At 37.9% G+C, this 26,394-nt stretch overlaps 1 protein-coding gene across 2 annotated transcripts in view; it reads left to right on the top strand.

Annotated features, from left to right (window-relative positions):
• Positions 1-3,411: 3,411 nt before the first annotated feature.
• Positions 3,412-26,394, top strand: part of LOC137041283 (centrosomal protein of 128 kDa-like) — a 143,153-nt gene continuing 120,170 nt past the window's right edge. The window contains exons 1-5 of one of the 2 annotated variants that reach the window (XM_067417378.1): positions 3,412-3,548; positions 3,903-4,073; positions 4,160-4,246; positions 4,339-4,447; positions 11,019-11,137. In XM_067417378.1, coding sequence (XP_067273479.1) covers positions 3,921-4,073; positions 4,160-4,246; positions 4,339-4,447; positions 11,019-11,137 — 468 coding nt within the window. In that variant the 5' untranslated portion in view covers positions 3,412-3,548; positions 3,903-3,920. Of the gene's footprint in view, positions 3,549-3,902; positions 4,074-4,159; positions 4,247-4,338; positions 4,448-11,018; positions 11,138-26,394 lie in introns of those variants that run through there. The other variant, XM_067417379.1, reaches the window with a different exon arrangement.

The following is a 26,394-nucleotide window of genomic DNA, read 5'->3' as shown; positions in this document are numbered from 1 at the left end:
TTGACGGGAGAATGTGCACACCTTTAAGCAAACTTTGAGCTGTGTGTACGCACATTCTGGAGACAAAGAGAATTGGCAACACAGATCTGTGAAATCGTGAACCGAAGTTAGATTGTAGAAAATAAATGTGTGAAGAAGGATTATAAGAATTAATTAATGACATTTCATTTTCACTCCATTTCATACATTATATCCACATTGTCATGGAGATTAAATCCAACAGTGTTATTTGTGCTGATTGTTTTAGGCTATATGCATAGTAAAATCCAATTGAATTCAAAATGTATTAAAAAATATATCGCTACTTTACAGTCACATCGTCCACAACGGGAGCGCAGGAGGAGATGGCGCTACTACATGTGATACAGAATAGCATGAAATACCCTTTTATTAGAGAACTGTACAACACAGTCTAAAAACTAAATATTTTCCTTAATGTACATATATCATAAAATGTCAAATTCTGCAAATACAGGTGTAGACCGATTTGCAGCGTTCATTACAAAACCGTCATGAAGAAGCATGTATTCACTATAATATTTTCGTCTTCAATTTCCCCCCACAAATTAATTCTGTGATTATGTCGAGGTGTTAACTATCAGTCTATTTGTTAAAAACATAAATCCTCCGGTGACCCGGGTATAATGCATCAGGATGGCACTGCTGGCACTGTTGGAGGATTACACCAATGGAGTTTTCATCTAGGGACATTATCTGCAAAACTGCAGGAATTTTATTAGTGTTTAAAATGAACTAAATTAACGAAACATTTTTAATTAGCCTAAAATAACACTTTATTTATTTATGTTTTTATGGATGTTTTGATATATTTATTCTAAAACATAAAAAGGATATTGATATTGAAATTCAGCAATGTAAAGGCACAAATGGCATTTATAATCCGTTTATAAAAGATAATTTATAATCTAATATTTTTCAATGTCTTTTACCTTTGACAGTAGCTGTGTCTCATTTCGGAAGGCTGTGCCTTCGGAGGTCGCATTTGAAGGGTGCATATGTCATAAGGCCGTCTCATTTGAAAAAAGTGAGTAGGACACTCCAAATGCGACCTTCGATTAGGTGTATCCTTCATGGCTGGAGATAACCCACAATTCTTTGCGTCTCCGTTAACAACCGTCATATTTTTTTTATATTATATGAAAAAATGGCACCACTGCCAGATACAGATCCTTCTCAAAAAATTAGCATAGGTGATAAAAGTTCGTTATTTTCCATAATGTAATGATAAAAATATATCATTCTTTCATATATTTTAGATTCATTGCACACCAACTGAAATATTTCAGGTCTGTTATTGTTTTAATACTGATTATTTTGGCATACAGCTCATGAAAACCCAAAATTCCTATCTCAAAAAATTAGCATATCATGAAAAAGTTCTCTAAACGAGCTAATAACCTAATCATCTGAATCAACTAATTAACTCTAAACACCTGCAAAAGATTTCTGAGGCTTTTAAAAACTCCCAGCCTGGTTCATTACTCAAAGCCGCAATCATGGGTAAGACTGCCGACCCGACCCTGTCCAGAAGGCCATCATTGACACCCTCAAGCGAGAGGGTAAGACACAGAAAGAAATTTTTGAACCAATAGACTGTTCCCAGAGTGCTGTATCAAGGCACCTCAGTGGGAAGGAAAAAGTGTGGCAAAACAACGCTGCACAACGAGAAGAGGTGAACGGACCCTGAGGAAGATTGTGGAGAAGGACCGATTCCAGACCTTGGGGGACCTGAGCAGTGGACTGAGTCTGGAGTAGAAACAGTACATTGCTGTCAAGACAAGAAACATTTCATAGTCATTTTCAAGTTATAAATAATTTTCATTCATATAACTGGCTTGAGAGCCCAACAATGCTGAATTTGTTGGCATAGCAACGAGATCCTCACTTCCCACTTCCTGCCTGTGTGTCCTACGAAGGACGTCTCGTTTAATTCTGATTGAGGACACTCCGTATACTGCATCCTACACAGGATGTGTCCTCCGGAGGACGCAGCCTTCGAAATTTAATGAAATTAACAGATAGTGTTAAACATGGTGTCACGTGGATGGGAATATGCATGCAAATGATATGCAGATGTGGTCATGCATAGTAAAACTAGGTGTTGTAAGCTCCATATATGGTCATTTTGGGGCGGAGACAGGGTGGAGAAGCACGTATGCACAACCTGCTGCTGGCTGTGATTATAAAGGGGTTTTTGCGCAGCTTCTGGCCTACGCATGGTTTTATAAATCTAAATGTTTTTGTGCGTACGCAAAATCTAGCTTCTAGTACACTTTTAGGATGAAATCCGCGCAAAGTTTTATAAATGAGACCCCAGAACAATTTAAAAATGATTTGACCTTAGCTAATAGACATATAGCTGAAAAAAACAAACAAACAAAAAACACAGATTAATTCAGAATGATTATTGTGTAAGCGAATTGACAAATTATATAGGCTGAATGTCTCAAATGTGTCAATTATGTGTAGCAAAATGTGTAAAAAGAACATGTATGAAAAAAAAGCCTATGTATGAAAAATGTTGCCAGATCTTTAAGTTATCTGTTCCCAAAATAATTATTCAATGAAATAATGAATTAATAAATTAATTTATATTGAATATGAATTAATTAAATAATTGACTCACTGCCTACTCCAAATTAGGTCAGTAAAATAGATCCGAGATGTATATTCTTACTTATAGGCTACATCATCAATATGTCTCTTTCCAAATGAAGCTGCATTTTCTGAAAGGCTAAACTAATTTTCCTTCAGTCCTGGAGAGCTGCACAATCAGCGCTGTGCATTTGTTTTATTTTAAACACATTATTAATCAAATGTATAAAATGCATTTATATAGATAGTCTAGGCTAATGATACTCTGCCTTATAATAATGACAACTATTATTCTCTCTCTCTCTCTCTCTCTTTCTCTCTCTCTCTCTCTCTCTCTCTCTCTCTCTCTCTCTCTCTCTCTCTCTGGAAAACGGCGGTTATCAGTTCATTTCAATATATCATATAGCGACAAAGTTTTTGTTTATAAACAACAACTAATATATATATAATATATAGTTTGTTGATATATATATATAATATATATATAGTCGTTGTTTATAAAAAAAACATTGTCGCTATATATTGAAATATTTTTCTTAAATAAATAAATAAATAAATAAATAAATAAATAAATAAATAAATAAATAAATAAATAAATAAATAAATAAATAAATAAACAAACATTAATGTTGATAACATTTTCCGTTTTCCAGAGCGACTTCACAGTAGAATTAAATTGTGCTGTAATATTTTCCTGTTTAACACCGTGAAGCTGCTTTGAAACAATCTTCATTGTAAAAGCGCTATATAAATAAAGTTGACTTGACTTGATTTCATGAAGGAGTTGCTTGGTGGGGCTGGTGGCGAAACTACAACTCCCATGATTCACCGCGTTTGTTGTATTCCTGTTAGGCGGCCAGTTCAAGTTGCCATAGCAGAGGATGTCGGTGCCTTACATTTATTACTTAAGATAACCATCAAAACGCACACGGGTAGGGTTAGTCTTATGTATGTTTCTTGTAGCTTTACAGTTTTGTGATTCGGAAGCGTTATTATATTATTCAAACGGACAAGGCTTTATAACAAAATATACAAATAAAGGCTGCAAGCGCAAAGCTAACTAACTTAGCTTGGTAGTTCTAACTTACGTCAATTCTGTGCTAGGTCGAATGTTTACAAAAACATCTTTATTTTCATAAGACTGACGGTCTTAAGCATGTAATCAATCTGAATACTTTCTCGTCAGGTATAATTACACTCGTCTACTAGCTAGGATGATGATGCATGTGTCAGAATTGGAAAGGTATAGTTTTTGATTTCAGTTTAGTGCTATTCCTTAATTTCAGCTATTGGCTCATGTCAGCATGGACTCCTCCAGTGAATCTAACTCCTATGACAGACCCAGGGGGCATCGGTTTCGGGTCAGAGAGACCCGAAGACCTGACAGCAGGTTTCCTAGGGATACACATGTATCAGACATATCAGACAAAATCGACACTTTAGCAAACACTCTACAGGTAATCTGCCTTCTTTCATTGAGTGAATGTCTGTTCTGTTGTGTACAGCTGGGTCTTTTGACATGCAAGCTTATGCGTTTGTGCAGGATACAAGCCGAAATCTAAACAAAGTGGATCAGATGTTGGGACAGTATAAGGAACACACAGACGACCAAGCTGAAGCCATGGCAACAGTGAGTATTGCTACCGAACTACCCAGAGTTGTATGGGATTGTCTCAGATTTCAGATAAGTGCGTTGTTTTGAGTGCTTGTCCTGTGTTCTAGCTGAGGGAGAGCTTAGAGGAGTCCATCCAGCATCTGCAGGGGCAGCGGCTGAGGAACACCTCCCTCTCCACACTGCACACCAGTGACCTAGAAGATGGCAGCGCCTCAGGTACAGCACAGGCTACAACATTGATTAAATGAGTGGAAACTTCTCTATACATTTATTATTTGTAATAGTGTGTTAATGCTAATATGTGATACGCAGTATATTCTTCCCACTAAAACTACTAGTATCTTTGCCAGGGTGGACTTAAAGGGTCATGAAACCCCAAAACACTTTTTTTGAGATGTAAACAGATATGTATAGGCTGCACATCATTGAAAACACTAAGGGTACTCATTAATGGTATGCATATGTGAAAATAGTTATTTTTGCATTTTTCAGAGCGATTTCTGTCTTCCGGTTTGAAAAGTTTAGTCGGAGCAACGTCACAAATGCTGACGTCGGCACGGCCTTTTCGGCCCAAGTATGGGCAGCTGGGCACATGCTGACGTCGACCGCTCTGAGCAATTCTCGATATATATTCATGACATAAAGCTCATTCAGTCCAATCCCTGCGCTGTAGTATGCATACAAGATAATTTAGTTAATATGCATGAGACAGTCACTTCTGTCAGGCTCGTCTTCCATCATTATTGTAGAGATATGGTGGGGAAGTTTTGGAAGCAGCGTGCGGAAAAGTCACGGAGGAAAGCTAGGCGTTGTGCTGATACGAAATAACGTAAAGGGCGCCGAGCGAGCTGTAACCGGCGCCGTCTGTGGAAGCCTTTGCTACAAAGGCTCGGTAAAGTAAAATTCACCTGAGGGATCGCACGCCGAACCTCCAAGCGTTGACTATCTATGTCAGGAGTGCAAAATAACCAATCTGTAATCTCTAGGCTAATGAACAAAAGCCACGTCCTCTCCGTTTTATTTGTCGTCACAGCCATGCACTAAACCGCATGGGTTCGGGCTCTTAGTGAAACAGTGTGATGCATATTTGGACAAATTTAGATTTAGCTGCCGAGTGATAGACAGCGCGGATCGTCACGGCAACCCAGCGCGCGTCGCTCTGTGCTTCAGATGCGCGGTCGAGACTATGGAGCCTCAAACCCCTTCGCTTTTACCCCGATCTAGAATTACACATCTCTTATCACATCGCATGTTGGGTGGTTCACGTTCTCTTATCACGTCGGCGCGTTGTTCATCTTGCCAAACAGCGTGCATATTTGGACAAATATAGTTTTATCACGTTTGCAAAATATTTCGTCATGCAGAATAACATTTATTTTCATTTCTCACTGAATTATGCTGGTTTGAACTTTGAAGAGCTGAATGATTTGCGATCTCTGCTGCACGCCACTCATAGCTCTCTCATTCGCTGTACTCATCCCTCATTTAATCTCACTGTGGTAAACAATGCCAACGTGAACCAAGAACATGTCTCAGAACCGCTCAGCACCTACTGACAGACACTCCCCTATTTATGCAAACTTTCCCTCTTTCCACACAATACCATCCCACCTTTTCACAGTCGACCACTCCCCTTTTAACAAGCTTTTTCGAATCGAAGGTGTGAAAAAACACCGCTGCAGCAGGGGGGTTTCATGACCCTTTAAAGTCCTTAAACAATTCCAGATATGGGGCTCTTAACACACCAACTATGCATGCACTCTTACTTTTGTAACCCTGTACCCCAAGTATACCCCAAGTTCACATAAAAACTAAGCCTAACAAATTTACACACTTACTAATAAAGTAAATAGAAACATAAGGAACACATCTGTAAATAAAATTAACAAATCTTAATATAATGTTATTATACCCATCTTGTTAATTTAAGAACCATAATACATCATGCACTTTATGCAGTATATCTCCAACTAATCCCAAACAAACAAACTAAAGTTTGAAAGATGTAATCGCGAAGAACGGGACCTTTAAATCAAATTGCGATATATTCGTGTTTGTAAATATTAAGCTGCAAAAAGATAATTAAAAAAGATGTTTAAATATGAATCCTGCCTCTTTCTCTGTCTCCGTGAATGAATGGAGATGCATGGTTTAATTTACCCTACCTCTGACACACGCACACACGCACGCACGCACACACGCACACACACACACACACACACACACACGTTTCACTATATGTGACCCTGTCTGTGAAAACCCTCCTAAAGTAATTTTTTGTTATTCACTGTTTTCTACATAAAATCATCCTACATAATGTAAAGAACATTCTGTTAAAATATTACCTTGATATCTCTTATATTAACGGAGTATGGCTATGTTAAAGATTTGCTGAATTTTAGGTTCAGAAAAGCATGTTTTTAAGAAATACCAATGTAAACACTTATACAAGCTTATTTTTAAAACTGGAACAAATGTGATGCATAATTATCCTGAATATGAGCCATATACCACATTAAAGCTGAGATTCTCCCATTTTCAGTGATATATGACACATTTATGGGACAATTCTTAAAGGTTTGTAAAACAGGCCTATTTATTATGATGTGTATGTCCAAAAAGCACAAAAACATTCAAAAGAATTGGGGGTACAAGAGCTTGAATGTAGCAACAATTACCAAGTCAATTAATTGAAATTATTTGTATAAATTTATTAATAAAATTAAATATCCATGGAAAAAGTCATTAATATATAAATTAATTAATATATTACATTTCAGTAGAAAATCTCTAACTTAAATTATTTTACTGGGCTACATTAAGTACAGTACTGGAGTAAAAATAAAGAGAAGGCTAGTTCAGCCAAAAATGAAAATTCTGGCATCATTTATTTACCCTCATGTACCCTCAACCTGCACTTTCTTCAATAGATCCGGTTATATCATTATTCGGGGTAATTCCACCGAGATTAATATAGGAAAAGCTGTTTAAGCAATCAGCTATTTTCTGTTCCTGCTCACGTTTAAGTGCTGCCATGTCAAATAGCCTAGATAACTTAATTCATTAATCCAGTGTTTCCCAACCTTTTTTCAGTCATGGTGCACTTTGAAAATGTTCTAAATTTTGTGGCACCCCCTCGCATACGTTACGCTAGGGGTGTAATGGTACAGATTGCTCACGATTCGGTTTTAGGCTCACAGTTTCAGGTTTACGGTTTCTGTATGGTTCATCTAAGAACTAGGGCTGGGACTCGATTAATTTTTTTTTATCTAATTAATTAGAGGCTTTGTAATTAATTAATCGAAATTAATCGCACCTGAGAACAATGAGAAGTAATTTTTCACATGGATTTTTAGAATACCATTGAATAATGACTAAATGCATAAGCTTAATCAACAAAATATTGTTTATTGATTTCAGTCCAGCAGACCAGTGTAATGTTTGCATTTTAGTGTAGCAAAAGCATATTTGTGATATTTGAGGCTCGATGCACTGCAGTGATACGCAAATTCCTTGTTGTATAGCTTGCACACAACCATGCTCTTGTCGATGCTTCCAACAAAATTTCCCATCCAAGGGGCCAAGCAAAGCGGTCTCATCAGCTTCTTCGTTCATGTTCACTATGGTTTGTTTTTGTTGTCGTGAGAGCTAGTTGGTGTTTCAGTATAATCGGTCATCGAAACTCATTCATTGAAAAACGTTCCGTGGTGCAAAAATAAGTATGCTTAAAATTGTTATTAATTTTTTTGCGTAATTAATTAACGCCTTAAAGTCCCGTAATTAATTAATCTTAATTAACGCGTTAAAGTCCCGGCCCTAAAAAGAACAAATAACTTAAATACAAGCAGCTATTGAGCAAAGATAATAAAACAATGCATTTTTCTTTTCTTTTCAGGTAGGTCTAACATTAGTTTTTAGGTAAATAAATTAAACAAAGTAATCAAATGAAAAATTACTGAAAATTTAACTGTTTAAATTAAATATGAATCCTTATTAAACTTACAAAAGCTATTCAATCAATACAAGTGAGTGATTCCTTATCATCTTTGACATTAAATAGACAGCAGTAATGGCTACTGCTCCTTTAAGACCCAGGGGTATCGCTTTCTCGACTGGATGTTAACTTAAGGCATATTCAGACTGTGTCTGCTTGGATACTCATCAAGATGGACATGTTGACATCGGCTACTTCTTGTGTGAGTTTGTGCGTTCAAGCGCGAGACTTGAAAGAGAACTCAATAGTTGCGTGCTGAGACGTGCATGTGCGCTTTCGGATGACCGCACAGAGACAAATCTTCTCACATCGCAATCGCATGAGAGTTCTCAATCGTGTCTTCTGGCTCTACACCCGTATTCATATTCGAAGATACGGCAGCACTCACATGCATTGAACAAAGTTTACTAAGAGAGACCATTTTCCCACGTTTTTCTTTTATTATCTTTTACGCGGCACCCCGCGCTCCCCGGTTGGGAAACATTAATCTGACGCATCACCATCCACAACATGTTTTATATTGACACATAGCAGGCCTAATATGACTTTAAATTAAGATGGTTATTATTGGCACAATGTTGAGCTACAAAACAAAGAAGAAAATATTACAATATTGGCGATGACACGAAAATATCTTGCCAGACATCTGAACCCGGCTTAAGTCGCGATGGTCTGATGGCCGCTCGTGCCGATTAATGTTAATGTCTTTCTCTTCCTAATGGTAAAAAAAAGAAGTTCCTGAACCGAATAACATACGAATCAGCTGGTCTTGTTGTGATGAAACCCCCCTGAGATGATTAAAATCGGTGTTTAGGGAGCCCGCATCCGATAGTTTTTTTGTGCAAAAGTATAAAGTGTAGTGTCAATAAAATCACTAATTTCAGTATTTATAATGTAATGAATTAAAAATTGAGTATTGTATCTCAAACCCCTTGGTATAATTTATCATTTACAGCAATAAACACAAATTACCTATTTTTGTCATTTTTATGGCTATGGCACTTTGATGATCAAAATCTCATAATTAAATTTTGCGACTTTAGCCGGTGTTTCACAGACGGGGTCACATGTTAGTGAGGACATTAAATAGACTTCCATTGATTTTATATCAGGTCAATGATATTTTCTAACTCTAAACCTACCCATCACAGAAACATGTGCAAAACAATAGATTTAAATAAAAACTTGATTTGGCTGATTTATAAGCCTTTTAAACTAGTTAGGACCAGTCAAATGTCCTCACTAGTCAGTTGTTTTCATGTTTTACTATATTAGTGAGGGCATTTGTGGCCTCACAAGTATTGGTAAACAAGGAACTTGCAGTGTTTTTCAGCCTCTGCCACCTAAAAATGTAGACATGAATGCATCTCCAGTCACTTCATGATAATTTTACCTTTCATTCTATCGGCATATCATAAACACACATTCACAAAATTAGAAGCAGAGGGCAACCTGTCAAAATAAAAGTACAGTTTAACAAAGTAATTGTGACAGAATTAATGTTGTATAGAAGAGCTATGTCTCAATGTAATAATAATGCACTTAATTTATACAGTGAAGAATATGCAGTGTTATTCAACATTAAATATACTTAAAAAACACTGTTTATTTAATACTTTCTGTTGTACACACACACACACACACACACACACACACACACACACACACACACACACACACACACACACACACAGTCAGTGCATGCTTTGTTTGGCAGGGTTCCCGCTAGCTTAGCATAATGAATGGAATCCTATGTTGCCAGTTAGCATGTCCCGAGTAAAAGTGATCCAACCCCCTCTCTGCCACACATTTAATTACTTGTCAACCTGATTATTAGATTGAATTGATGGTGATTATTGGCGATTATTGGCTGGGAGCGTTCAGGCGTTAGGTCAGACGTGCTCATCACTGGCACGTTCATCCAAAAAAAAGCGATCTAAACCCTTAGGTGCACAGGGACAGAAAAAGAGAAAGGAAGATCAAAAGAGAGCCCATTATAGAGGTAAATCTTCTCATCTTAGCCATTAAGGTGTCAAACAAAATTAATTGACTTAGTATTATCAATATTATCAACTAATATTGGACGGTATTGGACGTTTTATTGCTGTCACTAAGTTATCACTAGTTAGCTAGATAGTTCGTTTTCTACGTATTAAACATAACTTCACTGACAATAACCTACATGGATGTAATTTAAATTTTAAAAGACCAGTATGTTATGTTGATAGCGTATCTTATGCATGCTTGTTGAGAAGTACACAAAACTCAATCTCGCCTTGGGCAACCAAAGAGCTAGAGCCAGCCCTGCATATTATGGTAAATGTGGTATCCTAATCATAAAAAAAAAAAAAAAAATTTGTGTGTGCAAATTTCTAAAAAAAATTACCACCACAAAATCAGTAATTTTGATCGCACAAATCACAAAAAAAAAATATTTATATCCGAATATACAAATGATTCCTTAAGGATCAAGGGATATGAAAGACTTGACTAATGACTGCTGAAAATTGAACTTAGCCTTCACACTTTTTTAAACAACAGATAACAGTTTAAATTGTAATAATATTACAATTGTTTTTGATCAAATAAATGCTTGATGAACATACGATTCTTTTTTCCAAAACATTTGAATAATAGTGTTGCATTCTGCTGTTAAATATATTTGTACACACATTGCATTGTACACACTACTTTACAAAATATAGTCTGCACTATACAGTGTGCAGTAAGCATTAAAACAGTTACAGTACTAAGCAGTACAATAGTTCCAGATATCTATCTCTTGCCCTGTAGACAGGAGGCACTACCTTCCCACATCCCCTTTAAGAGATGGGAGTGGGGGCACAGGTAACAGAAGACGGTCCAGATCTGTTGCAGTGCGTTTTCGAGACTCCGCTCAAACTGAAGAGCAGGTATGACAATACACCTGAGACCCATTGTATCATGCTTTAGATATTGAATTTAACCCCAAATTGATTTGTACATTTTATAACTGTATAGTCATGCATATTTTTTTGCACACAAATATTTCTTGAATTGTTAGATAATGCCTCCTAGTCAGAATATTAGATCTGACACTGGATCATGAGACAGAACAATCTGCAAAATCAGTCAGCAGAATTTTGTCTTAGGCCGGGGACACACTGCAAGCGTGCTGTGAGCGTCTCTGCTGCGTGGTGTGTCCGTTTTTATTTTGGCTCCCATGTTAACCGGTTAGAGCTTACACTGCCTGCGTGACAGGGGGGAGTTTAATTGACACGCTCTCTGCGGACATTTAAGGGATGCGTTGGTCATGTCCAGGCGCAGGTCCACCGTCTACTCTGGATACGGCCTGGATATGGGGTTGTAACGGTATGAGATTTTCACGGAATGAAAATCGTCTCAGAAAATATCACTGTTTCACGGTATTAAAAAATCTTTATTGTTTTTTTGTTTTTTGTTCAATAAAAAATCTTTATTGTTTGTTATTATTATAATCATCAGCTACAATGACCCATCAATAAATGAAAACAGATAATTTTTTTTTAATTTAACATATGGTTTAAATAAAACTTTTTTATGAAAAAAAAAAAAAATCTTGTGAAAGTATGACTTTTTTGGGGGGGGGGGGGGGGGGTACAAGAAGATAAAAAAAATCCCTCATTTGAACAAAATAAGGAATTCTATTTATCTTTTTAGATTAGAACATAATAAACTAAACTTTAATATTTTTGGAGTTTTTAATATTTTGGTATTGTAATTTCAGTTACTCTCCAAATTAATGTAGAAACAATTTAAAGACAGCATAAATGTGTTGTAATGGCATCTTTTTATGAATGAAGGCCAGTATCACTGACACCAATGTCTCTATGAAACATTAATGACGTTACATTACAGTATAAATTAAAGCTACCCAATTTCAACATGTATAAGGTTTTAAAAAAACGTTTAATTTAAGTGAACTTAAAACAGTTTTTAAATAAACTCATTATTAAAAAAAATATATAGTTACCAGTAGGGCTGGGATAAACGATTATTTTTTAAACGATTAATCTAGCGATTCATTTTCCCTGCCCAATTCGATTTCGATTTGATTGATTAATTGCCTAATAGCAATTTATACATGTTGATTTAATTATCTGAATGAAAAAACTAATTCCTTAACATTGCAATATATGTTTATTGCTTTTAAAATTCCAAAGTAAAAGACTATACAAGAGCAATGCATTCAATAAAACCTTACACACACACACACACACACACACGCACACACACATAAATAAGTATAAACCAACAACAAAGAAACACAATATACAATTTTTCTATGTTGGCAACTCAGCCTACAGGCTATGGCCATTGATTAAATATCAACAAGTTGGCTAATCAAATCCGGGGACACACTGAAGCGTGCCGTGAGCGTCTTGGCTGCGTGGCGTGTCCGTTTTTGTTTCGGCTCCCATGATAACAGTTTGGAGTTTGCACACTGCCTGCGTGATGCGCGGAAAACACGTGCATACTAGAAATAGAAGACCACCTATTTTTCACGCGACATGCGAGCGTGTTGGAAGTGTCTCCAGGCAAAATAGAATAGGAAAATATGTTTATATATCATTTTGACATGAATACATATTAATAAATGACATTTTCATGTTTGAAAGTCTCTAGGTTAACATAAATGCAGATATAGGCCTAATTGTAATAATAAAAAACGACTATTATCGATTTTGAAATATTACAACTGCCAGTATAGAACGAAATATTCTGTAGCCTATTTTGCCGGCAATACCATAGATATGTGGTCAATAGGCTACTGCCGACGTTGTCTTTGCTGTATCAGTAGGCTATTTATGGCTATTTAATATTAAGAATAGGGCTTCCCTCCGCTTCAAGTGTGCAAAGGCAGAGAAAACGCCACACAGCCGCCCCGTGGCTGACACACAACAGAAACGCCACGTGCATCCGCGCATGACAGTGAAAACAGTTACATGTGGAGTGCATTACGGGCGCCAATATTCCGTTTAAAACCGGAATAGACCTGGGATGAAACTGTGCTCACTTAGAGGATGGATACCCTCGGTCACATCAGCGCGATAAGACATTGAACATTTTAAATTTAAAACAGCTTATTATGTAGGTAACGTTAGCCAATGTGCCCGATGCTTTCACTTGATGCAAACGTTTGTTTTTGTGATTAAAATAGATAAAGTATTACCAAAACATCTGTCTTCCTGTGTGAAGAAATTTGTTTATGTAGCCGTGACAACAAAGCGCGTGAATGCGCGGCTGTAGACTTTAGACTTTATTTTGAGTTTGACGAATCGACGCGCATATTTTCCGTCAACGTATTTTTTGTGTTGTCCCAGCCCTAGTTACCAGTTGCCTTCCCTGTTAGATATAGAAATGTAATAATTATCAAACAGCTTTCCTAACTGCATAAATAATACATTAAATATAGAATGATCATCTTTTTTCTGTTCCCGTTATTTCTTTGTTCATCAGTGTAGCTGTCACTTTAAAATGGTCTCCCGCCGAACATCATGTGGCTCTAACGCGCAGTCACACGCATCTCATTTGCTCACGTTCATTTAAGTTTTAAGATGTTATTTAACTATTTTAAGACTCCCAGGGCTTGACATTAAGCATGTTCATGTGCTTGTCCTTCGGACAAGTAAATCGTTCATTCACTTGTCCGAGTAAAAAATGTGCTTGTCTGGAAAAAAGTTCGATTTTTTTCATTTATTTTGTGTGTGTGTGTGTGTGTGTGTGTGTGTGTGTGTGTGTGTGTGTGTGTGTGTGTGTGTGTGTGTGTGTGTGTGTGTGTGTGTGTGTGTGTGTGTGTGTGGTAACTATAATTTATTCTGAAGCAATATTCTCACCAGTGTTCAATCAGCTTTGACATATTTAAATCTTTTTTTTTTTACCTTTTATAAAGGGCATTTCCCCCCTAATCTTAATAAATATAGGCTATGCTTCAGGTTTAATTTTATATTTTTAAATTTGATCAATACATTAAATTAAATTAAGACACTATAAGGGCTGTTAACAATAAAATTAAATAATTTACACTGAAGAATTACAACAGCATTTAATAATGTTTTGAGATTTGTAGTTTTGAATAGACACATAAGAAATGTTGGAAAGTATGTTTAAACATGAAACTAAACCTCCAGTAGGTGGGAGCAGGTGGCTGTCTTAATGAGTCAGCCATTGAGTCATTCATTCAAACGATTCATTCAAACACTGAATCACACATTTTCAGTTGTGATGGTATTCAGGAAACAGCTTAAACGCTCTAGAGTTGTAATTTCTCCTCGAGAGGCTGCACGACTGTCAACAGCGCGACCTTATTATCGTCAGTTTATCATATATTATTATCCACCACTATCGATCGCCACTTACACTAAATTAATGCACAATAATTTGTGCATTTTGGTGATTTGCTAGTTATTTTTTGTTTTCAGGCTCTTGTCCGTCGGGCAAGTAAAATTCTTTTTCTTTACTTTCGTAACCTCGGTTCCCTGAGAGAGGGAACGAGTATTGCGTATGGGAAAAACTCCTTTTCTCGAGAATATGAAGCAAAACTTTATTAATAAAGCAGGGATGTGATTTTTCCGGATTAATCCGGAATTCCGGATTTTCCGACCTGAAAATGTGACCTGCGTAAATCATGCAGATCTGTAAAAATAAAATAAAAAAAAATGGCGGGGGCGGGGGGGGGGGATTGGGGGGTTGACCGTCATCTCACAGCCGTCACCATGGTAACCCGGGACGAAACCACGATCGCGGGATGGGCAACAAGCAGTGTTGCCAACTTGGCGACTTTGTCGCTATATTTAGCGGCTTTTCAGACCCCTCTAGCGATTTTTTGGACAAACTTCAGCTACTTTAGTTTATAAATGTCGGCAGTACTGTCCTGCGAGCGCGAGGTCTTATTTCCCCTCTGTCACACACACCTCTCTCTGCATCTGCCCTGTTCAGTGAATGGCTGAGGGGAGCTGCTCGCGCCTACAGACAGCAGCTGACAGACGTGAATGAGCGAGCTACACATGAGCACACAAGGTTGCCATCGATTTCTCACTTAATGTTATCTGCTTCTTTTGTTTTATATTTAAATAAATGAGTTATGATGAGTTCCATCTCTTGTGCTTATCACTTATATTACTCTCTCACAGAGCTTTAGTTCATCCAGTTTCTCAATTCAGATTTTACACATAATTTTTTTTGTAATTCACTATATCATATATTGTATGACAAAAAGGTATAGGAAATGAAAACATTTATTGGACAATCGGCTGTAGGCTATTATATTATTGTAAAATATAGTAGGCTAAATGAAAAAACGTTACGCAGGCTGAACGCAAGGACGGCGTGATGACGTCACTAATATGCTAATTAACGCATAACGTCATCTAGTGACATTTAGCGATTTTTTTGGCAGGCTTTAGCTACTTTCCTTGGAAAATAGTTGGCAACACTGGCAACAAGGACTGTATCGTGACAAGAACATCGCCGGATCGGATGATCTGGGTATACTATTGCTTGTGTCTATATATAACCTATAAGTTACTAATTTGACTTTGTTGTCGATTGATTAGATGATCGATTTTGATTGATTTTCCACTATGGCAGGATGTTTAAGCTGCATTTAACATTAACTTGACAGCTAACATTACTTGTATTTGCTAGCACTAGCTATATATGCAAACAGCGCGCTTTTCGGCGCCCCCCGCTTTTTTCACGTCAGTTTGGGTGACAAAGTCATCTGAAGCCATTCCATAGCTTAACCCTTAAATGCATGACTGTTTCGCCAAACATTCTTACATTAAATATAGAACCTTACCCAGATCTATATTTAACATGGATAACGTTAGACCTCTACCTGTCGCGATAATATATAAAACTCCTGATGTTAGAGTGATGTAACAGCTACAGAAGAATAAAATAAAACCTATTTCGTTACTTTTTGGAGCTTGGAAGGGTTCAGTTTGAGCAGATGTTTAATACCATCATCATATTTCCTCGTCAGAGATCGTTTACCAGTATATTCAGCATCTGCCTCATATTCGCGATCTCCAGCATATTCTCCAAACTCATTTTCAATGTCTTCAAAATCAATATTTTGATCACTGACAGCTTCTTGACCACATCCATCATCAAGAGACAGTGACACTAATATTTGATTGTGTTTAATACTTGCTTTCTGCAGTAAATCACTAAGCCATTTCAAGTTTTGCAGATTATAATTATTATATATATATATAATTACATTAAAAAAAAAAAAAAAAAAAAAAAAAATCCCCCTCTATTTCTCCTTTCTTCTTTCCTTTTCTGGTCTTTGCTACTCTAAGCAGTGTACAAATCTTAGTATTTAGGGCACTTTTTGTGTTTCGTTGCCTCTTCTTGACGGATCGCTTCCTGTTCTCCTGAGTTGTAAGTCGCTTTGGATAAAAGCGTCTGCTAAATGCATAAATGTAAATGTAAATGTAAATGTAAATTGTTTCGTTTTCTGTCAGAGGTAACTGAGTGAAACGTCACTTCATCATTGGGTATCAGACATTGCCACCTTGTGGAATAAATGTGAATTGCACCCCCATTTCGTCATTATAGATTAATTTATCATGCCAGGCGCAAATTCCAAAAGAAACGTGTAGAGGCTCTAAAAAAGCTTTCTACAAAGGCTAAAGAGTCATACAAAAATTGAGGCCTTCTTTTGACATGAACATGTGCATGTTGCACATTTAGCTATTAAAATTGGGTAAAAATGCATCCACCAAATAATTAGTTTTTTTTCATACTGTACAAAAAAGTTATTACAATAAAATGTATTTTTTTGTTCAAATAAGTTGTTATGGGTCCTGCTTTACTGTCCGTATTGATCCGCCACCAGTTTGATCGGCGCGGCGGGGTGGGGGTGGTCTATATTATAAAATATGGTATATTTTCCTGCTTTTTTGTCCTTAGCCAATCACATGCCTGATAAAGGTATCTATGTAAAGCGCTGTGCAGCTGCACGGCAGTAGCCCGGTGCGAGGAGCACTCTGATTGGCCGGGCCGCGGCAACTGCAGGAACCTATGGTTAGGCGGCTGAGAGGAACGAACCAATGAGGGTGCTCCAGAGAGACCGCCGAAAAAGGGGCTTGTATTAGGCCATCCTTAAAAATATTCTTGTTTGCCGTAACCCGACCGACCCTGTCAATTTAGGGCCGACTCAAATTATTTATTTTTTTCCCTTTAGTCCGACCGACTTGCCGGTTGTAAATTTGCATTAAGACCGACCAATTTCTTTTTTTACTCTTCAAACAACTAATACAAAAGTAATAAAATAATATGAAATATATTTTAGTAAGTATTATAAATATATAAATTGCTTGGGTCTACATACGAAGACGTTCTTTATTTTATAGAAAAACCTGTGACGTCATCTATGTTTACACTATGGTTAACGGATGTCTATGGCCTGCACGTGCATTCGTTTTGGCTCATTCTCTCATTCACTGTAACGTTAGACTATTAAAGCCCTGTCGGAGATTTCGCCGCATTTTGTGACAGGAGTCAGGACCATGGACACGTTACACACACCAGGCAAGTGCACTAAAGAGGGGAGGGCTTGGGGGTTCGAGCCCGTGCCCTTTTTGAAAATTAATCAAAAGTGCCCCTCTCAGCTCTCAACATTCATCATTACTATATTGTGGCCAATAAAACAGAATTTGAATTATAATTAATATACCAACGTGTACAAAACAGTAACAAATGGCGGAAAAGCCATGTTTATCTTGTCTTTGTCAGTCTGAAATATCGTTGTCATAACGCGTTGCTATGGGTAGCGTGTGTTTTGCTCGACTCCGCGCAGCGCGTGGTGGGAGCGGCGGCACTGGTTGTAACTTGAAAAATAATGCTTTATGTATGGTTCTGTCTATGGATACACGTCGTGCTGGCTCCTCAGTGATAGGCTACACTACAACAGCGATAATAAAAGTAAAACGTGGGCAAAACGGTCTATCTTTGTAAACTGTGTTCAATGCATGCGAGTGCTGCCGTATGACCAATCATTTTCGCCATCATCACCCATGGGTGTATTATACCCATACAGTATCAACCATGCAGTATATTCGCCAGAAGACGCGAATGAGAACTCTGCAGTGTGAGAAGCTGTCTCTGTGCGCTCGTCCAAAAGCGCGCGCACGTCTCACAGCGCGCAAATATTGAGTTCTTTTAAGTCTTGCGCTTGAACGGACAAACTCACACAAAAAGTATATCAATATGTCGATCTTGATGAGTATCCAAGCAGACATAGTCTGATGCCTTAAGTGAACTTTATACAGTCGAGAAAGACGAGCATATCCCTGCATTAGGTATTAAACGGGCAGCAGCCTTTACTGCTGTCTGTCAAACAAAAGATAAGGACATCACTCACTACTCTTGATTGAATAGCTTTTGTAATTTTAAAAAGGATTGATCTTTAATTTAAACAGTTACATGTGCAGTTATTTAACATTTGATTAATTTATTCAATTTCTCTACCTAAAAACTAATGTTAGACCTACCTGAAAAAATCTGAAAAGCATTGTTTATTTTATTAGTATCTTTGCTCAATAGTATTTATTTGTGCTGCTGCTTGTATTTAAGTTTTTTGTTCTTATTTTCTTTATTTTTATTTGACAGTAGTTCTTTCTTTCCCTGAGCATGGCAAATAACAACATTTTTATAGCGCTTTTCTAGACACCCAAAGCGCTTTACATATAGAAGGGGGGAATCTCCTCAGCCACCACCACCAAATACCAAACCGTACTGAAACCGTGAACCTGAAACCGTGAACCGAAAACCGTGATACAAACCGAGCCGTGAGCAATTACACCCCTAATGTAACATATGTATGGGGGTGTCACAAAATTAGAACATTTTCAAAGGGTGCCATGACTGAAAAAAGGTTGGTAAACACTGATTTAGTGAATGGCTGTGGCTCGACCGCAGGAAAAACAATCCAAACAATCACGATTTTTTAACCTTTTTCATCATTAATGTTAATCAAAGCTATTATTGTAAATGTAGGCTGTCAAGAAGGAGGAAAGAGGGGCAGTGTCTCTTCAAAAAAACTGAGAGACAATACATATTACAAAAATTTTAACGTCTGAAAAAAATGGTCTGCCATTGTCTGTGATGTTTGTTTACTGTAATATTTACCAGTAAAGGGTAGGTTATAGCTACTTAATTAATTGAATTCATAAAAAAAAAAAAAATCTTTTTAATATTCAAATACACTAGTCTATATCACCAGATGCGTTGGTTTAGCAACAAGTGCAAGCCACTTCAGAGACACAGATAGTTGCGTGTTCTGAGTTAACACAATCGAGCGTAAAAATACGAATACATATACATATCATATACATTACATATCACTGGAAAATACTAAAATGGGAAGATAGCGGGAAAAGAGCTAAATACCTGAGAAACCCAGGAAAAAAGGGAGGGTTGACAGCTTTGAGTCAATGACAGCTAGCGGTGGTTGGAACCTTTTCTTAATGAATGCATCTGAAATTTATGCAATAAACATGTTTTTGACAAATATTTCAATTTGTTTGTGGTCTATATAGCCTGCAATAAGCCTATGCGCCCGAAGGCACGGCTTGAAGACCCAGTCAGTTTAAATTCATACCTACGTAATCACCATCACCAAAAATTTTGATTTCCAAAATTTTGGAAACTTTTTTTTTACATTAAAATTTGAAAAAAAAATTTTTTACCTACCTACCGACCCTTTTTTTAATTTTTTTTTTTACTGTTACTGCAAGCCAAAATATTTTTAAGGATGGCCTTAGCATACAGGAGGCTATATAAGACCCAGATTCGCCATAGGTGTCAAGTTTTAAAAATCGGCTGAAGCGACACCTGAGAAGCATGAACACTGTGTGGAACGCAATATTTGTTCCCTCTCTCAGGGAACCGAGGTTACGAAAGTAACCGAGTATGTTCCCTTTCGAGAGGTTCCTCGTATTGCGTATGGCAGCATTTCTTAAACTTTTTTCAGTCAGGGCACCTTTCAAAAGTGCATAAAATTTCAAGGCACCCCAGTTTAAAATATAATTTAAAAACACTGCATAACCCAAATTTAAATGCAAATGTCCTGTTTTAGTTAGGACAGTAATGAACAGAGCATAATACGAACTGTAAATAACAATAAAAATAATAATAGCAACTTTAAAGCACCTTTAAAAACACAGGTTTGCAAAGTAATTCCCAAAATAATTAATCAGAGACACAAATGCCATAAAACCGTAAGAGGTGGACCGTACAATACAAGAACCCAACAACAAATCCTGACCAGGAGAACTAAACTGAAGTGCAGGATGAAGTTAAAATAAAATGAAAAGGGGCAGACATAACAAAAATACAACATTCTGGCTGACCCCCCAGCGTGAGTTTTTCAAAGCGACCGTTATTAATGTGTCACTTTATGGTTTTCATGGTGACGCGTCATTGCTTATCACATGACACACTGCAGCAACAACAGAGCTGAATGAATGATGATCTGCTTTTATGTCATTTTTCCTTTTTTATTCAGAATATTCACAAATTTGTTAGATATGGCTTGAAATGTAAGATATATTCCGTTTGTCAAATATATACAAGTGGAAGTGTTTTGTCGTTTAAACACCTTTATAACGATCGCGTTAGTTGAGCTGTATGCGCGATGGGCGCCGCCATCGCCACCGCAGGCGCAGTTCAGAAAATCGGATCTGCTGGATTTACAAGACGTGAATTCATCCACTTCTCCCAAAATACATAAAAGTAAGTGGCAGGTGAACTGGGAGAAGAATAGAGTAAACTTTAAAGTTACTTACACAATGTGTATCTGATATGAATAAAACTAATTATAATAGAAAAGGATTATTATTGCCTCTTCATTTTTCAACGTTGTGTATTTTACAAACTCTAAATGTATTGTTTTTTTAGTATGTATATGTATGAAACCTAAAATAAACATTATGTGGCTGAAAATACTGAAAAGTTGTGATATGTTACAGCTCTGAGCGTGCCTGTCTCTGGCTCAGTGCAAGCCAACCCGAAAGCACATTTGAAATTACATTTGAATGAACGTGATGCACTGACCATTCTAATCACGTGTGAATTTGTGATCGTACGTGCGAAAGGGTTAAAAAGAAGAATAATGTATTTATGTAAATTCAAATATATTTTATATATGAAATTTCAGATTTTTATTTTATTTAAATTTTTTAGCCTACGTAATTTTTTGGCGGCATCCCTGGCACAGTCAGGGGGCACCCCAGTGTGCCGCGGCACCCACTTTGAGGAAGGCTGGCGTATGGGAACACTATGTAAAATGCAGTGCGTGCTGACTGACCCAAAATCCCCAACTGATGGAAAGTCAAAAAACCTCTAGAGAGACTGTCACAGGCGGGCTTCATAAGAAGAATGAAAAGAACCGGATGAGTCGATTTGAGCAAAAATGTAGAGAGTAACCTTGTTTTAAATGTTCAACACCCAATTTGATATACCAGAAATGGCCTCTTAGTATTCTTAGTGGCCGCTTAGTAATAGGGGCCTATTAACCCAGTTGCTTGTGCTGTAACACTGAGCTTGTAATACTGTGAGGATAGTGTATAGGTTTTGGCGGCACAGGCTTTGCAGTGGGCACGCGCCTCACATTTATAGTGCTCGTGGCGCGAGTGCGCTTTGTGAAAAGTGCTTGGGTGCAGGAGTGCAGACTGTAAAGTGGGCACATTTCCTACATAGAAAAAGCTCTTTTGTGTGTCGTTGTAAATAATGTGCAGTGTGTAGTAACCTACATAGAATACCCACAGCGCAAGCGAGTCCACAGGGGTAAACGCACACAGCATTAGTGTGCAGACGAGCGAGTTTGACACAGGCTAGTTGACTGCAATATTTCATTTCTAGTCGCTTAACTAAGGGAACTGGGAGAATGTAAGGAAGTTTTGGGTGGTATGGAAGCCATTCTACAATGCCGTTATGCTCTAGTCTAGACTGAAAACCGCATGTGCAGACAAGCGTGTTTGACCACAGGCTAGTTGACTGCAATATTTACATCTTCAGTCACCTGGGAACTGTGAGAATATAAGGAAGTCCATGGCGAGATTTATTTGTGATTTTGTGGGGCTGAATTAACAGTGTTTATGTAGGAGTGGACACATTGTCTACAGTGTCAAAACCTCTCCAGGCTAGTTGACTGCAATATTTACATCTTCAGTCACCTGGGAACTGGAAGAATATAAGGAGAGGCTAGTTGACTGCAATATTTACATCTTCAGTCACCTGGGAACTGGGAGAATATAAGGAAGTCCATGGCGAGATTTATTTGTGATTTTGTGGGGCTGAATTAACAGTGTTTATGTAGGGGTGCACACTGTGTAGTGGACACATTGGCCCTCATTTATCAAAAGTGCGTACACCAAATTTCCAGCGTACACCTTGCGTACACCCAAACCCACGGTGACTTTGAGATTTATCAATATGAACGTTGGCGTACGGCACGCTCAAATCCTACGCCAGCTCAGGAGGTGGTGTACGCACGTTTGAGTTAGTGGGAAAATGCGCAGAAAAACAATTCCTAACACCACAAAACTCACTGACAAGATATGCTGTATTATGACCCACTGTTAAAACCCACAACAACAACATTCAGTGTTTATTTTTGTGCAACATGAACGTCAATGTTTAATTTGTGTGACTTTACCAAAGCGTTTGATTTGTAGGCTTATGTATTCCTCCAGTCGCGAGCCTGTGCGCTTTACCGGCTCGCCTGGCCCGGCAGCTGCGCACGGACTGGGACTAAAATAATTCAGACTGACAAAATAATAAAAATGACCATTCTTCTTTTAAATAATAATAAAATCAATAAAAACATAAAATAACAAGCGTACAAGAATAATAATAAGAAGAATAATAATAAGAATCTTACAAATTGTCATTTGTGAGTGACATGTTAATGTGAATGAATGGTACTCCACATCACATCATCATCACTATTGCACACCCCAATACATGTGCCGTGATACGAAATTAAATGCTAATTGTTTCAAAACGTGCTGTAAAATAATGCATTGTGATGGTAATTTATCATCCAAACAGCTTTAAACTGCTGGGGTGCGCTTCTCAACCCCCACACTATTAACAGTACTTGTAATTTGGGTCCATATTTTGTTTTTGTGGGTGTCTTTATTCCCACTCTTTATACTCTTAAATAAAACAATTTTGTTTTTTTTCCCCACTTCCCTGGTGATGGTCTCGATGGCGCGCGTCTCAATCATCTCACTAGTTCAGTAGTCAGGGCACTGATCAGGGAGTCAGCCCATTGACTGATGTCCTAATCAGTGCCCTGACTAGTGGACTAGTGAGATGATTGAGCGCGCCCGATCTCCACGTCGGAGAAGTTTCGCTTCTTTGCCGTCTTCCGTGTGTCCATGGCGTAAAATGAGGGCGTGGGGGAGGCGGAGACTTGTATATATATGGGCGTGTTATTCTAATGACGATCGTTTTCAGCCGCGAGATTTATCAAGGGCAAGTATTGCGTACACCTGAATTGCAGAGGTGCGCACAGTTTCATAAATCAGGCGGTGAGAGGAGTGGAAGCATAATCTTACGCCAACATATACGCCCGTTTCTACGCAAGATTGATAAATGAGGGCCATTGTCTACAGTGTCAAAACCTCTCCAGCCGCCTGAATAGCGGGGATTGGAAGAAGTGATAGAGTGAAAAAAGGCTTAGCTTGGCAGCCATATTCCGACACCGTTATGCTCTGACAGTGAGCACATGCTTTGACTAGACGTGCCGATTTTCGGTAATGCGATATATCACGATAATGAATATGCACAATATTGTTATCGTGGGCACTTCAAAATATCGTAAATTATAATTTATTAACAATTATTACATTTTTTATAATGCACTCAAGAATACTTTGCCCATCAACCATATAAATCCTCATCACTGCTGTATTCTGCTAGCCTAGAAATCTAGACGCACCCTAGCGGCAGCAAATTTAATTTGCCCGCAAGTGTGGTCTAGCAACTCTCAATTCCTATCTGAGTTGTATTCCTCAGAATCTGGACGGCCCAATCACATCGTGTATAGAGTCGGCGGGCGGGGCCATAATGACGACGGCCGAGTTGCGTTTGCGTGCTTCTAGTAACACAGAAACTGGCGAACGGCGGCGGTCTTTCGAATCAGCTCTGCCCGCGCCTCCGGAAGACTTGGAGTTAAGCTTTCCTCTGAGAAAAGAAGGCACTGAAGTCATTCTTTAAAAAGGGAAGATGTGTTCGGAGTTTAGCCGACCAGATACGGCGAATGTTTAATCAGTCAGCGAGCTCCCCTTCACCGTCGTTGCTCCGGTTGGTGTAGCGCTATCCTATCGCGTGCAGAGGGAGTTTGAAAGACAACCGTTTATCCCGCCCCTCGGATTGAGCCCTGTCTATGGTGAGTTTCCAGACCAAACATCTTGATGTGGGTCTGGCTTGTCAGGCTAGTATTCTGCATCAAAGAATGAGTGAAGCAGAAGATGCGCTAATGAAGTGCCGCTCAATGACAGCAGAGGGCGCTGATGAACTGCAGAATGCTGCAGTTACCCCGGAAACCTCACAAACAAAAGCAACTGCTAGTTATGTTTTTTAAACAGCCATTCGTTTTTTGTAATCTCAGTGTTGTTTATCACAGCACCAAATACTTAATACTTAAAGACTTAAAATACTGAAAAATACTTATAAAGAATGAATTATGACGATGTTTTTTTTGCAACTTATTTCAATATTGTGATATCGTATACTGTGATAAAAGTTTAATCAATTAATCGCAACATGAAAAATTGATATCGGCCTAGCTATGACGTAAGTCGCGCTCTAGTCAGCGAACGCGCGCTGTGGAAAGGGCGTGCGCTTTCATGACAAGGCAGCCATTACAACTTCCTTGGCAGTAAGCGCACGCTGCAGTGAGAAACGGCTGTGACGTAAGCCGCGCTCTTGACATATCCAACAGCCTGAGCTCGCTCATCTAACTTACTCTAGTATTCTCTACGCTGCGCTTCTTCAGCATGGCGTCGGCGGCAGAGTGACGAGAGCTTCGGTTCGAGTTTGTTTATATACTCTAGTATTCTCTGTCCGCGGCGCTTCTTAGCGTGACTGAACGAGAGAACAGGAAGAGTGAGGAAAAAACTCTGTCTGTCCGTGGCGCTTCTTCAGCATGCCGGTGGCAGAGTGACGAGAGCTTCCGCTCAAATTGGTTTATATATTCTAGTATTCTCTGTCCGCGGCGCTTCTTAGCACAACTGAACGAGAAGAGGAAGAGTGAGGAAAGCTCCGTCTGTCCACGGCGTTTCTTTAGTACGGTGCCATCGAGTGTTTAAACGCGAAAGGTCGAAGCTTGAATTTATGGGTATGTCCGTCTTTGGCTAATGTACTTTTAAGATGGAGGGGCAACATGGCGACCGGCATTCGAACCCCTCACCCGTATGTATTTTCAATGGCATATTATAAACTTACGAGAGTACTTTATGTCTTGAAATAAGTAAATATACATTAATGAGTACATATTTTTTTTGAAAGAACTAAGTGTTTTTAGCTAAGAATAAACTAAAAAAGTTACACAACTCTAAATTATGCACCATTTATCATCTGTAATACCATCGTTTAACCTCTAGATGGCTGTATATCCCTATATATGCTGTCAACATGGCTGTGTATTCCTTGTTTGCTGGGTTTTGATTCAGACATAATTAGTTAGTATATGAAGAGTTTCGTTGCAAAACGAGATATATCCATTTTGAGAAATGTTGGTTATTTGACATTATTATTTAAGACATCAACAGTCAAGTTCATTCACAATTTTTTGTACATTAAACTATTACTTAAGCTCAGTGTAGGCCAGGGACACAATATTCTTCAAATCCAGGATGTTTTTTATTTAATTTAATGTCCATAAATAGTTCATAAATAAGTCAAAAACCATGCCAAAATGCAACATTGTCAAACATCTTAAATTTGTTAAAAAAAACAATACATCATAAATATATGGAATAGTATATACAAAGATTGATTAATAATAATTTATAAAAGATTCCGAGTTAGTTTTGGCCAGAACATAGCCTACATAACATAATTTTTTTTGTGTGTGTGCAAAACGCTATATATCCACCATAGGCTATATTATTCTACTGTAATACCA

This window comes from Pseudorasbora parva, chromosome 15 (assembly GCF_024679245.1).
Source record: "Pseudorasbora parva isolate DD20220531a chromosome 15, ASM2467924v1, whole genome shotgun sequence".
Lineage (NCBI taxonomy): Eukaryota > Metazoa > Chordata > Actinopteri > Cypriniformes > Gobionidae > Pseudorasbora > Pseudorasbora parva.
This window is presented reverse-complemented; position numbering and strand designations above follow the sequence as displayed.